Here is a 17,205-nt window from a genome sequence, read left to right as displayed (position 1 = left end):
AAAGTAGCACTCAATATTGAAAAGGAGATGTTTAATTTGTTTCAAGTTACGGACAACAGATACAAGAGTAAATACCGTAGCATCATGTTCAATCTCAAGGACCCCAAAAACCAGGTTTGGAATTTCCTTAAACAGTAAACATATACTGAAACATACTTTTGGTTTTTAATGATATGTCAAACTCTACCCTCAACACTAAGAGTTTCAAGATAGAGACTTAGAATTATACTATAAAAGACTATTATAAAGCCATTCAAATTAAAAAAAAAAATCCAGTAGGAATTCAAAGTCTACTTTAGTTGGTCATCTGTATTTATTAAGTTTGGGCATTTGGTGTGAAATACTTATTTACAGAATGGCTTTCCTAAAATAAATACCGACTTCATTAATTTCTCTTCTTGTGACATTTTGTAGTATGTGTTGGATAGTGCCCATGTGCATGATCATACTTAATGCTTTAAAAGCAAAAAAAAAAAAGGACATCGGTGCAGATGAAAATATCCACTAAAGAATACTTGAAACTTCTTTCTTTTTGTTTTGTTTTGTTTTTTTTTAATTTCTACAATAAATACAAAACAGGAGAGTGGCTGCTCAACTTCTGACACTCCAGTTATATTGATACATATTGCTGATAATGAGGAAAATTCATGCTTTGTGTTTGTTTTGTCCTTATTTTCTGGTTGCTGCACCTTTCCAAATTTGCTTATGTGTATCTGGTATTTTATTAATTAATAGAGCATTAAGAAACTGCAACAGGTTTTGCCTGTTAAGCATAGCAAACCTTGTTAGTTACCCAAGCAGGTTCTCTTCAGCATGGCAACAAAGTCTGTTTTGTTTTCAGGGACTTTTTCATCGTGTCCTTCGTGAGGAAATCTCACTGTCAAAACTAGTGAGAATGAAACCAGAAGAACTTCTATCTAAAGAACTGTCTGTATGGAAAGAGAAACCAGCTAAAGCAGTAAGTAACATAATTCTCTGCTGTGTCCTTAGATATGAATTAAGAGCAAGTTCACCAACCCTTACCACCCTTACATTAATGCACCATTTCCTTCCTAATGAAATAATAATAATGTTCAGTTTCAGTATACTGTTTCTCAACCACCAGCCAAATGACAACAGAGAATGGCATGAAATCATAAAATAAATATGTGGACTTTTTACCAAAGTGGTTTTGTTTCTTTCAGATGATAGAGTCAAGAAGCAAATCTCATGAAATCAAGAAAACATCTGTAAAACGGGAGCATATGCAAGTTGTAAATATGGAAGATTCTCCACCAGTGTCTGATTCTGATGTAAGTATTGGCTATTGCTTCAGCATGAAGACGTGGAGGGAGATAAATGATAACTGGGGCCTCAAATTTTTCATCACAAGTGGAGACTGTTTGAATGAACTGTAAGGATATTATCATCTAGTAGGTGTGTTATATCAGCATTTTTCCTTTCAGTTTGAAGGAGTGCAACAACTAAGTAGCAGGCATGATTTGCATGCAATTCTAAAATGCTCTGTATTCTTCAGCCCTTGCTGTCAATTTACAGAGAAATCTTTTATTTCTGAACATTAGGTATCTACTTCAGAATACTGTAGAATGAAATGAGAACAAACATTATTTGAGAACTTTGTCTGACGTGATATGTTTTAACCAAGGCCTTTAATCTTTTTTTAAAGAATTGAAGTTAATTAATGGTTTCCAAAGTATTTTTTAATGGTTGAAACTAATTATCAACTGCAGTATTTTTTGTGTTTATTCATTTTAGGAGCAGCAAGAGTCAGCCCGAACTGCACCAAATTTAAACAGTGCTCCTTCTCTAGATGTTTTTAGCAGTATGTTGAAGGATACAACAAGTCAACATCGAGCCCATCTTTTTGACTTGAACTGCAAAATCTGTACAGGTATCTACAGTGCTGACTTTCTGCTAAGTGAAAGAATTGTTAAGAGTGTTGTTTGCTCATTTTTTTTTCTCCACACTATTTCATTGTTAAATAGTAATCAAAAGCTTTTAAAATAAATTTATAGGGCAGATTTCAGCATCCGAAGATGAAGTACCACCTAAGAAGATAAAGTCAGTGGCTCCTGTTAAAAAGGTGGAGTCGAAAGCAAAACCAGAAGTTCAGCCAAAGTATGAAAGTTCTGCACCAACCCCAACAGCAGAGCCTGCCAAAGAGGCCGTCTCTGAAAACGCAATGGAAACTGAAGCTGGACCACTAGCAGAAACAGTTGCTCAGTCTAGCGTAGAAAGAACTTGCATTCCTACAGCCCAGGGCCATAACAATGCAGATTCTTCTGCACCTGAAGAGGTTTCTGCTTTTCCTGCCTCTTGTGCTGGTGGAGTTGTCACAACCGTAACAGTTTCTGGCAAAGACCCTCGGACAGCAATGAGCAGCTCCTCTGGTATCGCGACACCAGCCCTGCGTTCTGGTCCTGCATCTGACAAAGTTTCAACAGGGGAAACAAAACCGGAAACTTCAAAACCAGTTATGACTGTCCCCAAATCAATATTAACAAAGCCATCATCCTCACCAGATCCAAGATACTTAGCAGTTCACCATTCACCCAATATCAAGTGCGTATACTTAATAGTAAGCCAAGCTACCAAATCTTTAATGTTGTGGTCTTCAAAGTCCCGTGTGTCCCATGTCCCGTTCCACTCCCCCCAATCAAAAGGCATGTTCAACTTTAAAGTTCAGATTTTTAATTTACCTTCACTAGTTGGTAAAATTTTCTGAGCATCAGTGTATGTTGACAGCAAAGATTCTACAATGTGTTTCAGCAGATAAATAAAACTTGAAGGTATTCTGCAGACTTGGAAGTCTGCATGTACATTAATGTATAGAAAGGGAGTGTATGTGAGAGATGGTTTAGAGGCGTTTCCAGATTTTCATCCTGTATTAAAATACAGTTACATCTGAACTTAGGAATTTGAATTAAAATTAACCAATTGATCAGCTTGAAAGGAAGTGGATTTCTTTCATATTCTGGGTATAAACAATAGTGAAATTAAATATTGCAAAGTATATCCTTATGAAGCTGCAGTTAAAAGATTTTTGTTCATAGCAAATTCTTTTACTTGAGAATCTCTTTCAGATAGATATTGTTGACTCAGTGGGAAATATATAATTCAGATTAGTTTGTTGCAGAGTCAGGATCACAACAGTTACAGTGCTAACCTAATTTTATAAAAGTCCTATCTTTCGGCATCTTTTTGCCTGTCTGCAGCTACAAGCTTATTTTCTGTTACTCCTTGCTTTTTTCACTAATACAAAGTTAGTGGAAAACATTAACAAAGCATTTAGTAAAAATTATGTTATTTGTTTAAAATAAAGTATTTGAGCAATAGGAGGAGGGAAGAAAAGGGACCGTTCTCATTTATATTCTGTAACCTTTCTCTTTTGGATCTGTTTTGCAGTGTTGCAGAGCCACGCTCACCTCAAGACAGCGATACTTCCCTCTTTCTCTCTCGTCTCAACACCATTTGGAAGGGATTTATTAACATGCAGAGTGTGGCTAAATTTGTCACTAAAGCATATCCTGTCTCCGGGTGTTTTGATTATCTTAGCGAGGTTAGCACTGACATGTTTGTGTGTTTAGAATAAATCTGTACTGCAGTTCCTGTTGCTAGAAAGTATATATATACATATATATAGTTATAGTAGAACTGTAGCAGTGGTAAATGGCATCCCTTTAGTAACAGGAAAAGTAGCTCAAGAAAAAAAAGCCTTTTAAAAATTCCTCACAAATTTGTGAAGAATTCTCATGTCTTTAAACATATTTATACATATGTTAGGATCTAACATGGAATAATACCTTTATTTCAGCTTCATTTTTTGAAAAAAAGTTTTACAGCCCGTATTTTAAAGTAGATGTCTTGTTCTGTTCTTGAACTGGATGGGTCGCTGATGTGATCTATTACAAAATTTTCTTTGGCCATTTATGAAAAATATCATTTTTTTACTAATTTTCAAATAAAAACAGTTGGATGATATTATTCTGGGAGGGTGAGTGTTCAAATAATGAGACAGTATAAGTGTTTGTACTAAAACAAATAAGTTACTCTTTCTCTCTTTTTTCTCTGAAGTGCATTTTATGTGACTGTTAGGAAGTTTCAAACACAAATGTGTGTTTTAGGACTTTTATTAGTAGGGCTGGTGGTTCTTTTTGGTCTTGCTTTTGCTAAAAGGAGTTTCAGTGTCCCCGTGACAGGAAGCTCACTAGAATGTGGCTTGTAGTCACCAGTGCAGCATTTCCTGAGAAACTAAAAGTGTGGAGAAAGTCTGTATTTCAAATGGCAGCTTCCCTATAAAAACAAAGCCAATAATGGGCGTACAGAATGATTAGACATTTTGCTGCTATCCTTGTCTGGGAATGCTTTTTCTGTTTCATGAGTATCGTTAGCCTTTTGGTAACATGCCATAATTTAAACATCTTGAAATTTAGAAATAGCCTGTCTGAAATTAGAAAAATCTGTATGAAAGTTTACTGAAATATAATAGTGCATTATCCATTAGGCTACTGGGATGGGGCAAGCTGCACTGCTTTTAACCATTAGTCTCCTTTGGTTTTTCTCATACTACCATGTAATACTTCTTGTTTAGGATTTACCAGATACAATTCATATTGGTGGGAGGATCTCACCGAAGACAGTCTGGGATTATGTTGGCAAACTCAAATCTTCACTTTCTAAGGTATTCACTTAAAATCCTTTGCAAAACCCAGAAGAAAAATACAGCAATATAAAATGACAACTTTTTATAATATAAATTAGTAAACAGCAAATACTGACATAGATCACACCTGGAAAACTACCAACACCATGTGTTCCTTTAAAATTTTTGATTTATTGAAGAAACATGTTTATTGAGCTGCAGATCCTCTTAATCTCTTTCTCCTGCATAGTAGTTAAATCTTCATGCTATTTATTCATTTTTAATGATTGAACATAAATAATCTATTTATTCAGTATGGAAGATTGAAATTCAGATTTTAAAGAAAAGGAACTTATATAATGTCTGTAATAGATTTTGCTATTAAAAACACTTCAGAAGTGAAAAAATGACACACAATATACAGATATAATCGTGAAACTAAGAATTTTCCATTTCTTTCATATTAATTTGAGCCTCAAGATGTTTAGTTTGATGTAAGATACACAAGTAATTTATATTTCTGAAAATTACAAACCTAATTCTCTTTTAATATTACAAATTGAACAACAGTACTGTCTTAAAGCTAGAGTATTGGCTTGAAAACATAATTGGAGTGATAAATATACAATTTATTTTTACCCCTGGAATTTGCCCTTTACCATTTTATTTGCTGGTATGTTGCAGGTTGAATTTTTCCACTTTGCTTTTGTATTACAGGAATTGTGTTTGATTCGTTTCCATCCTGCAACAGAAGAAGAAGAAGTTGCCTATATCTCTCTCTACTCCTATTTTAGCAGTCGTGGTCGTTTTGGTGTTGTAGCTAATAACAACAGACATGTCAAGGATCTCTACCTGATCCCCCTGAGTACTAAGGACCCAATTCCTTCCAAACTCTTGCCCTTTGAGGGACCAGGTAAGCACAAAACAGGGGAGGTTAAATGCTAGGTAAAATCACAAAATAGAATTCAGTCTGAGACAAATTGTTGTTGAATATTTAATGTAAGCTTTATTAAATTTTTATATAAAAAAACAATTTTAAAGTATGTAAATAGGGAAAAATTGGAAATCCAACTCTGCTCAAGAGCAAATTGTCTGAAATTTACATAGCCTTTCCAAAAAGATGCTTATATGCTATTGGGAGGATGAGTTTACCTGTAAAATCAAGTATGTGGAACAGCCACTATATTGAAAAAGAAAAAAAACCCAACAACAAAAAAACCCCACCCTATCTGCAGCAACCCATAAATCCACGAAACCTAGGCCCTTCTGAGCCATTCATCATCGCTTAAATCAAGCAGGAAACTTAACCCACAGCAGAGTCAAGAAATCTATGAAGACAAAGGTAACGTTTATAGTGGTTTCACTACATCGTCATTGTCTCATGCTACGTATTATGCTGTAAGTGCAATATGGTGCACAAGGTTTTTGAAATGTTTTGTTCTAGTTGGAGCAAACTCTAGCCAAATCCCTGACTTCTGAAAACTGGTTTGTTGGCAGGGAAAGGGATCCATATTCCTTAGGGTTAGTAGGTAGCAGACAGTAGTTGGTATAGGCAGGTTATATTCTAATCTGGTAATTTTATCTAAAAATAGAAGAAGTAATGTTTGGCTTGAGTTTGCTCCATGTTTGTGCGTTGAAAATGGTGACAGAAGAACTGAGAATGTATTCAACCATGAAACACCCTTCTGTTACAAACTTAGAAGTCGTCTTCATCTGAAGATGGAGGAGGTGCATATGCTTACTTTCCAAATAAGTATCTGGGGTTTTACATAAAATAACAGGTTGAGAAGCTGAAGAACTACAGGTTATAATGAAGGTAACTTCATTGTCATGGCAATGGTTTGCAAAACATGAAACGGTAGGTATGAAACAGCAAACATGCAAGGAGCTGACCTTTCTGAGAAGCTGACTGTCCTCTGCTCCTCAAATACAAGTTTAGGACTAAACTCAATAAAGCATTCTCAGAGCTTATATGCAGGAGCAACAGTGTCTGGGACAGGTTTTCACGTGTTATTGGCATACGACATTAACAACAACAAAAAATGATACATCGTTAGTTAAAAGCTCTCCCTTCCTCCATGAGACTGCAAAGGGCACTCGCTCTGTGTCCTCAGACAAGATTTTTCTCATACACTCCAGGTCTGTCTTACCTATCCTTGAACAGTGCACAGTCTAGGTAATTGTTTTTTGGCTATCGCTAAAAAGGCAGGATTCTTGCTATCTAAATTATAGCAATCTAGCTACAATTGTTGAATCTCAGCACCTCATAGTCTTTAATTTAACTTACTGAATTCTCAAAAGGTAGGCAAAAACTGTTACTCCCATTTCATAGCCAAGAAGTGAAAACACTTAAGTGCAGAACACTTTTGGCACAGTGATGTAGACAGAGTCTTAACTTATGGGCTGTGTTTTCAGCCAGAACAAAAGAAATGCCCTCCTTTATGGACACTAACACAAGAATGGGATTGGCCATTGAATCAGCTGTAAATGTCTGGAGTCTTCTGCTGGGCGAGTAAATAACCTGCTTTAGGGAGGCACTGAGCTAGTTGTTGCCTACTTGCAGTCCTGTGGAAACACCAGCTTTCTTTTTTACACTTCCTTTTACTTTTCCATTATAGGTTTCATTTCAAAGGAAACTGTGATTTTAGTTTGGAGGTTGGCAAATGTAGACAAACTCTCCTAAGTATTAGTATAGAATATATACTATGGTAAACTGTATATACTATGGTATACTATAAAACTACAGCCTGGTTTTGCTGAGTTGCAAGTGCAAAAGTTTTTCAGAACTGGAGGGGATTGCTCAGAAGAGCAGGTGTTGTTCACGGAGGCAAATTTTATGAGTCAGGTTTTCAAATTGAAATACATATTTGTAGGCAAAGTGGATTTAAAGGATAGCAATAGAAGTAAGGTTCCAAAGGCAGAGAGGCCATATGATGTAACAGTTTCTTAGAAGTCCCACTTAGACTTCGCCCATCAATTCACACTTCTTGGAAACTTCTGTAGCAGCCTTTACCTCATAGTTGTGCGAAGTTGTGTCCATATTTTAAAACCAGATCCAGTAGGCGGGGAGGGGGCAAAAATATCAGGTAAGCTGTTTTTCTGTTTTTCTGTATGTATTAAAACCACAGCATAAAAGACATGTAATCCATACTTCTTAATGACATCTGATGGAATTTACCGCTTTTTCTTTCTTTCACAATCAATAAAAATATTTTATGGAAAGTGGTCATTGTCTCCTTAAATTTAATCATGTACCTTCAAATAGAGTTTAGCGAAGACTCGCAAAGCATTATGCTTTAGATAGCTTAAGATGATTTGATAAATACGACTGGAGGGGGGAGGAGGGAAAGGACAATAAAACCCTGCCACTCCAGAAATCCTAGTTAGAAGATATTCCAGCTGTATCAACCAGTTCCATCAGGCACGTATGGATTATGAATTTCTCCTGTTTTCTGATGGACTGGATTTGGAACACAGCTGAGGACTTCTGAACTGCGCTAGTACCTAGAAGATCTACAAAAAACTTTGACATGGGTGATTTAAAAACAGAGGAAAATGGAAAGTTATCCATATTTATACTTGATTAATCTCAGACATTTACTACCAGATTTTATGTATAGGTGGGCTCTTCGGCATTGTCTGTTTGCAGCAGTTTACTGTATGTGAATTTACTTGGCTTTTTCACATACACACTTAACCTTATTTAGCACTTTCATCTGTAGAGCTCAAGGCACTTTGTAAAAAATACTGTAATCAAACTTAAGTACCAATAGAAAGTGATTTATTGAGGGATTTAGTGGCAACGGTGGGAACATAACAAGTATCTTAGCTAAAATAAATTAATTTCAATAAAACAGCCATATATCAGCAAAGGATTCCACAAATGTTGATATACCTCTCTTGGTAGTTTACAATAGGAAGCGTGTTTTTTCTTAAAGTATGAAGGCATGAAATCTCCTCACGCTGTTTAGAATGCTCTTAAAAATTGCAATCAATGGAACAAAATTTTAACTGTACTCTGAAGGGAGTTAGGTGTCCTCCTCTCCCCAGTATCGTTCGAAAAGCAGCAATAGTAGAAGAACATGGCGTTAAGGAACCTTAGTTTCTATGCCAGCCAATTCCATTCGGCAAGCGTACCTTAATGCGCAGCAGTGTTACAATGCTGGGAGTGATCTCTACCCCTGAATTACGGGTGCACAAATTGGGTGATAGTTGTCAGCTTCTCTCATGATTAATTGGGACAAATATGGTAAAACTGATTTAATGAAAAAATGTATTTAAGGGTAAGAAAAGTACTCATCCAATACTAATATTCAGTATATCCTGTTTTAATGGCTTTAGTTACAGGATGTAACTCAATAAAACCAGCATGTGGACTTCAAATACATGATAGGATAATAACTATTTTATAAATAATTTAGCACTGAAAGCTACTAACTCTGCCGACACAGCTTGCAGGGCTTTTAAAATGCTTGCTTGTGAAAGATAGTCATTGAGCAATAGCTGGAGACTGCAGCCAATGTTTTTGTTACTATCTAAAATTAGGTGCTTAACCTATTTATGGATATTGGAATGGAATGACTGACTCTTGATATGCTGGTCTAGCCGTATGTTTCCGTTCAAAAGAAGCCTTTAGTATTTGATCACTTTGAACTGAGTGAATGTAGAAGCTAGGTTAGTCATAACTTACAATATTTGAGTAAAATTACAGTATCAAAATGTAATATCGTAATGAATTTATTCTATGATGACTAAACTCTAAACAGGTTAAATTATAACCAATGATATTAATTTCCTACTGGAATTTATTGTCTTGAAAGTATAGTAAAATTTTATCCTGTTTTAATTAGAGACTTGATCTCTGCTTCTTACAGGGATTCAAACCTGATTTTTCAGTAATTCTACTTTATTAGATATCCTGTCTGATGGATTTTTGAAACCTCTTTCAGTTATTCAGTGTTTTGAGATTCATTGTGACTAACTGCATAAATCACAAGTCTCTGCATAAACATTAACATTAACAGCAGAACAGCAGCAAATGCCTACTAGGAGTTTTTGGATAAACACCAATTTGTGAGACTCTCAACACTGACCAAATGTGGAGTCACCATTCATACACAGATAAAGAAAAAATATAAAGCAAATTCACACTCAGTGAGCCATTTCTAGCTAATGAGTCTATTCTGATTGTAAACTGTGAATTTTTTTTTTCCCAGTTGTTTTACTTTTGAACTATGCCTTGATCTTACATATTAATATAATTTCATTTAAGGTAGTAAATTATTGTGAACAGAACTGATAGAATTGCTTTTAGGCTGTGGCTGCAAATGAGTATTTGGACAAATCAAGTATTTATGTGGTCCTTTTTGAATAATCTTAGATTCACTGAAAATAATTGTTTGTTTAGTTCCTGTCCTGCCTACTTTCATTGTACATCTCAATCCCTACCCCTCTTAAGGGGCACGTTTGTGCATGTACTGAATTATTAGCAAATCTTAGTTCTGGTAATACAGCTGATTAATTTTCTTCATGTATTTATAATTTTTATAATTTTTTTCTAAATATCAAAGAAGAAGGTGAAAATTGGCAACATTTACTACTTGTACCTGGAGGAAAAAAACTTTTTGGGACTGAATTTTAGATATACAAATAGGAAATAATATGTACTACCAAATGAAAAATAAAAGATTATTTAAAACAGCATGTCGAATACCCTCTTAACCACAAAACTATTTAAAACTTGACCACTGAACTGTGAAACAACATAAATTCTATTTTGGATCTAGAATGCGTTCTACAGAATAACTGTTTTCCAAAAACTTTCACTCAAATTTAATTATTCTTGTTTCTCAACATAATTATAATGAGAGACATTCCTCATAGGAAATCCCAACCAAATATTTTAGGTTGGCCTCAAATTTTCATTATAACTTTTTCTGGTCTTTTAAAAAGCCTAGTTCTATGGAGTAACCAGACTTGCTGGTTTCTTCATTAAAGGATTAAAGAGTTTCACTGTACTATTACCAGTTAGAATCGGAACACCACAGAATTTGAGGGGAGGGTTTTTTCCCGCAATTGTCAAAAGATCTCATAAAACTTTGAAGTTAACTTACTTCATTTGAAAAATTACTGTCTTTGTCTTACTATCTATAGTTCATTATTTGGAAAATAAGGTTTATATAGGATAAGATTTGAGTTTAAGGAGTGTAAGCATCGGTGATGGGGGGGCATTCTGTGAACAAAAGTTATTGCTTAATGAAATATGTAGCAAGTATTGAAGAGAAATAGTAAGTTTAAAACATAAAGCAGCTGTGGTTTTGGTGTGTTATTTAGCATACTGCAAATACTTTCTGCAGTACTGGCTTTCACTGAAGAAGAAATCTTGACTTAATTGCTTTTAATGCGTGGGCTTTCCCTTGACTTCCATTCAGCCAAGTTTTAATCTCGCACTTTAAGCAGGTTCTAACTGAACTTAGCTTAAGCTGTAAGAGTGATGGTATCTTTTCACTGACAAAACTTCACATTTAACCTAAAAATATACTAAACTCTTTTACTGATTTCTCAGTGTGAAGTTAGCAATGAAAGAACTTAGAAAAGGTGAAGTTTATTATAAACATGAACATAAATTTAGGAAAATTAGGAAAATTTAGCTGATGTAATTTTCTCATTAGATGGTAAATTTAAGAGTTCCCATAAAACTTTGAATTCAGTTGTTTCAGCAAAGTAATGGATCTGTGAATGTGGTTTACTAATGGAATATATCTGCAGCTGTGGGCTTTGGGTTTTTTTGTTGGTATCAAGACGTTTTCAGTGCTAATATTTAGATATTTTAAAATTGTTCCATAATGAGCAGTTGGTTTGGTTTAATAAGAACAAGGAACATACATATGTAAAACTCTCACAGGATCGTGAATAGAAAGAACACCGTAGGTCAGAGTCCTCTCCTTCCCGTTTAACCACAGTGAATATTATCTGTTACAGTTTTGTGTTTCTCTATTACTCCTTCCTAGCTGGATGCAAATACATACAGGGGAATGACAGTGGTTCTCAAATGAGGACCTTTTAAAAGAAGTCATTAAATCCAGAAGTTAAAAATCCTCTTTATACAGATTTGCTACATTTGCCACCAGCTGTATGTGAAAGGATTTATTCCCTGACCTCTATTCTGGACATGTTTATCTTCCACAAGTGCCAGTGGGAACTGTGCACGTAAAAGGAAGAAATACAATAACGTCAAACAGAGCTACAGACCTTTGTGTTTTATCTCCTTATCAGAAACCTTCCCATCATTTTTGGATATACTTCTCCAAGGATTCAAGTCCGAAGCTTTCACAATAGGCGTAGTTCTGCTCACCATGTTTTTTACTTATAGAAGGGCCTATAGCATCCGACTGAATCCTGGAACGGGGTTTATAGTCACCTTGCCCTCTGCATACCAGCTTCATACCCAACCAGCGTCCCTTTCTCCCGCAAGCAAAACTCGTGTCTGCTTAAGCTCTCCTTTGCTCGTTTGCGATGGTACCCGTTTCCCTGCTTCTGTCGGGTCTTAAAATAATGTCTTTACTGGGAAAAACCCAAGCAAACAGGGAGTGGGTTACAAGCTTTAATACTGTTTCCAAACACGGTTTGTTTGAGGTTATCTTTTTAGCAATTACCGGTGTTTGTTTAACTTGGAGATAGACAAAATATTGGTAGACTGGTGTGAATGTAGTCTTTTAGCACAGATTATAACAAAAACAGAGTTCCGAAGTTGAGCCCAGGTATTCTCACTTTTCAGTATCTCTGTGTATACAACACATTTGCAAATTTTTTAGCAGGAGAGGTAGAAGTGGTTGAACAACAACAGAAGTGGTGTAACAATACAAAAAATACAAAAACTTACTTTGGTTTTGAACATTTGCAGAGCCACTTTTTAGTAATCATACCCATTGCTGCAATCTTTTATTGATAATATCAAGGAAGGAATTAAAACATTACTTATTATATACAAATAGATATAAAAAGTAAAGAAGTATAGATGCATACGCTTATGGACTACTGAAAATTGCCGATAGGTCATCTAATGGAATTTAGAAAAACTGTTATCTGTATGACTTTTCTAGCTGCCACTCTATAAAATAGTAAGTTTCTACTGAAAGCATAATTAAAAATTGGTTGTTTACATATACAATCTTTGTGTTCCCTTTCAGGTCTTGAGTCATCTCGACCAAATTTAATTCTTGGATTGGTTATCTGCCAGAAAGGGAAACGTCTCGCCACTGGCATTGAAACAGAAAAGACTGAGGAAAAGCGAAGCAGAATTCAAGCACATGAGGAAACCGAAACATCACTGTTCTCTAAAGGGCCACTAGCCGCTTTGCAAGAGAAGAAAACTCCGAAATACACACTTTATTCAGGAGATTCAACTGTAAGTACAACACCACCTGGATCTCCTCCACCTCCACCCCCACTTCCCATGCCAGACACCTCAGCAGTTACACCTTCAGTATTAAAAATACTGTCCTCAATTAAAAGTGGAACCACAACTACTGTAACACCACCAATTTCAACTGCCGCTTCTGCAAGCGTTACTGCTACGCATTCTTCATCTTCAAAAACTGCCACACCTCTCGAGCACATCCTGCAGACGCTTTTTGGAAAAAAGAAGACTTTTGAGCCTCTTGCTAAGGATTCTGAAACTGTCCAGTCTTCAAATCAGGAAGGCCAAGCTGCTGCTGATGGAGGAATGTCAGCTGTTCCTTTGTTAGATCCCATCGTGCAGCAGTTTGGACAGATGTCAAAAGACAGAGCTATAGAAGAGGAGGAGGATGACAGACCATATGATCCTGAAGAAGAATATGGTCCGGAGAAAGCTTTTGAAATGCAGACTGGCGAAAGCGAAAAACGATATAATTTGGAAAAGCCGTCTAATACAGCAGAACTAGAGGATGAGGCCTACGATCCAGAAGATGAAACTATCTTGGAAGAAGCAAAAGTTACTGTTGATGATTTACCCAACAAAATGTATACAGACACTAAAAGCAATTCTTCGGAAACATCTGCTTCATATGATTTATCTGCATCCTCATCCTTGGTAGAACAGCAGAAAATGTTGGAAGAATTAAACAAACAAATAGAAGAACAGAAAAGACAACTAGAGGAACAAGAAGAAGCCCTCAGACAACAAAGAGCAGCTGTTGGTGTTTCAATGGCTCATTTTTCAGTATCTGATGCTTTAATGTCACCACCACCAAAATCTGCCCTCATAAAAGCTGAATTATTCCATCAGGACCAGCAAGCTACACAAAAAGTAGATTTACCTTCATCTTTAAATCAGCAAGCACAAGTTTTGAACCAGGGCTGTGACCCAAGGCAGAATAGAGATCCTCGACAAGCTAGAAGAATGGCGACAGAGACTAATGACAATGTTGATTCTCGAATAAAGCCACAAGCAGTACAGAATGAGATACCCACAAGAGAAATGGCTGCAGCAAGTTTTCCAAATGCTTTGCAGACTTCACTTGGTAAGGAAGAGAAAACTTTAATTTCTGCTACTGAGTCTGGTTTTAGTGGTGATAGTTGGGTTTCAAGTGAAAAGGCTTCTACAGTGTCCCAGAAAGAAGCTTCTAATAGCAAATTTGAAAACACCATTCAAGTTACTTTGGAAAATGTGAGTCAAACAGTTTCTGGAGAACCTTCTATATCCAAACCTTTACGTAAAGTGCTGCTTCCAACACCTCCAAGTACATCTTTTCAGCCTAATTTCTCCACATCAAATGACAGTCAGTCTTTGCAAGATATGCATAAAGTATCATGGTCAAATGAGTCAAAGGAAGTGATGGGAAGGGATTCTTTTTCAAATACAATGTTTACTTCTCAGGAAAAGGCAGCTGGTCACTTTGAACCAGAGAGGGGTCTTTCATCAGTGCAATATGACGAACAAAGAAATCCTCAGTCTCATCAATTTGTAGAACAAACTGAATCTCCATCAGTTCAGGGTGAGGGTGGACCCTCCCCACAGCACTTTGAAGAAAACCGAGCTGGACCTCCATTTTCTTTGTCTGGGCAGAAAGGAGGGCCTCCACCACCACTGATGCTCAATGCACCTGGAGGACCTCATGGACCTAATTTTAGAGGACCGGCACCACAGTTCTCTGAAGAGCATGGTTCTCCAAATAATGATGGGCAAAGAGGACCTCCATCTGGAAGATTTGGAGGTCAGAAGGGTCCCATTCCTTCCTTATTTTCTACACAGCATGGACCACCATCTCTTTTTGGTGATAATAGGGGCCCTGCCCCTTCTTATCATGGTGTTCCAAGAGGAATGTCACCTTCTCAATTTGAAGATCGTAGGGAACCTCACATGGAACAACGGGAATTCTCAGATTCCCAATTTAATGAAATGATTAGGCCTCCAGGACAGTTCGAAGGACCAGATCCACCTCAGTTTATGGGAAACAGAGGACCTTCGCCCTTTCCCTTTGGAGGTCAAAGACGACCCCCACCAGCTCAGTTTAAAGGACAGAGAGGAGGCCCTCAGTTTGGAGGGCCAAGAGGTCCAGCCCCGAGTCATTTTGGGGGACCAAGAGGGCCTCACCCAAATCAATTTGAAGGGCAGAGAGGTCCAGCTCCAAATCACATACCTGGTCCAAGAGGACTTTTGCCACAGCCATTTGAAGAACGGAGAGGGAGTCCACCACCCAGATTTGCCAACCAGAGAGGTCCAGCACCACTTCAGTTTGGAGGACCAAGAGGAGCCACACCTGCACTGTTTCCAGAAGAAAATGAACCTCCCCCTTCTAGATTTCATTTCCAAGGTCAGTCACCACAAGGTATGAAGCCAACGCCACGACCACTCCTGGACCTTCCAAGCCATCCACCATCTCACAGAAAAGAGATGTGGGAGGAAGCTGGACCATCTGCATCTCTTTCCAATATTTCTGGACAAGGATCTGAGTCAGAAGGACAGTGGTCAGCATCTGACTTCCGAGAAGGCAAAAATCCTGAATTTAGAGGCCAGACATTTGAAGGGAGACAGAGAGAGAGATATGAGGGAGCAAATAAAGACAAGGTTTTAGATCAGCCAGAGCCTCAGCAAGGAGATAATCGACAAGGTAGACCCTTTGAGGAAAGACGAAGGGAACGAGAACATGGCAGACCTTGGGAAAGAGACCGTGGCAGAAACTGGAATAGAGACAGGGACTGGGACAGACACAGAGACAAGGAATGGGATAAAAATAGAGACAGAAACCAAAACAAAGAGAGAGAGAAGGATTCAGAGAGGGCTAAAGAGTGGGAAAGAAACAGAGACCGAGAGAGAGCAAGAACCAGGGAGAGAGAGTCCTACAGAAGACGTGATAGAGAGCGATCAAGAAGCAGAGACAGAGATCGTGACAGGGAGAAAGACAGGGACCGGGATCGAAGCAGGGAAAAAGAAAGAGATCGAGAGAGAGAGAGAGATCGTGAAAGAGAAAGAGGAAAGGATCGCAAAGATCGGAGTAAGAGTAGGGAAATTGGTAAAGAGATGAAGCCAGAAACACCGAAGGAAACTCAGAAACCAACAGAAATGGAAGCTTCATCTTCCACTAATCAGTCATAGAAAGATGACTGCTATTCTATTTCACATAAATAATATACTTTTACAACACAGCAAAGACTGAGTCGGCATCTTCTGTATATACTGTATATTCTCACCTTTACAAAAATGCTGTTGTAAAACTAGCCTTACAAAATGTACTGACAAATTAGCGATTTTTGAACAACTGTGAATGAAAATACTCAAACAGATAAGAGGCAAGAACATACTGGACTTTCACTTGCTGCATTTTGTGCATAATGTTTTTCTTATAAAAGTTCACAGCGTTACCTGTACTGAAATTTTGTTTTTCTACTTGCATCTTTATCTTAAAATTTCCATTTACAGTACAGAAATGGAAAGAGTCTAAGAAGAGCATATTGCTTTTTAAGATTATAAAGTTATGTTTTCCAGTAACTTGAATTGTAATTTTATAAGAGAATTTAATCCAGACCTTAGGAGCCATACCTTTACATCTCATTTACGTGACGTTTTGGTGACAAAGTTGTTCCTACAGCACATGCTTTAAGAAAAGGAGTCCAATGTTGCTGTCATGTTTATTTTACAACGGAAAGGCCGTGTGTATTTAGGAAAAGGCTGCAGAAGAACAGTGTTAATAATTACTTGTGACTGATGGAGGATTTGAAAATGGAATGTTATAAGCTTAAAGTGCACTATCTTCCTTTTTATATACAGGTATTTTGTGTTTTGGAATCCATCTGTTAAGTGTACAGCAAAGAAACAAGTCGTACTTAGTTTTTTTCACAAGGCTGAAGGGTTTTATATGTCACATTTTTACAAATCTGTAATTAAACAACATATAAGAGTAGCACCTTTATAACCAGCAAAACTTACAAAAAACATCAGACATTTATTTGAAAAAGGCTAAGACCACAAACGAATTGGCATACAAAAGGAAAGAAGAGTAAGTGGGTTAAATAGGCCACTAAATCTTTGAGTGAACTGATTTAGTGGAGTATGGTTTTGGTTTTGTTTTTGTTTCTGCAGA

The 17,205-nt window shown here is 37.0% G+C and overlaps 1 protein-coding gene across 1 annotated transcript in view; it reads left to right on the top strand.

Moving 5' to 3' along the window:
• Positions 1-16,220, top strand: part of LOC104625278 (death-inducer obliterator 1-like) — a 40,009-nt gene extending 23,789 nt beyond the window's left edge. Inside the window, 9 exon segments of the mRNA XM_010292863.1 lie at positions 1-114; positions 842-958; positions 1,185-1,292; positions 1,756-1,891; positions 2,016-2,562; positions 3,406-3,559; positions 4,592-4,681; positions 5,360-5,555; positions 12,832-16,220. The exon segment at positions 1-114 is cut by the window's left edge and continues 12 nt beyond it. Of these exon segments, the coding sequence (XP_010291165.1) occupies positions 1-114; positions 842-958; positions 1,185-1,292; positions 1,756-1,891; positions 2,016-2,562; positions 3,406-3,559; positions 4,592-4,681; positions 5,360-5,555; positions 12,832-16,220 (4,851 nt within the window).
• Positions 16,221-17,205: the final 985 nt, after the last annotated feature.

This window comes from Phaethon lepturus, unplaced genomic scaffold (genome assembly GCF_000687285.1).
Source record: "Phaethon lepturus isolate BGI_N335 unplaced genomic scaffold, ASM68728v1 scaffold48708, whole genome shotgun sequence".
In the NCBI taxonomy this organism is placed as follows: domain Eukaryota; kingdom Metazoa; phylum Chordata; class Aves; order Phaethontiformes; family Phaethontidae; genus Phaethon; species Phaethon lepturus.
This window is presented reverse-complemented; position numbering and strand designations above follow the sequence as displayed.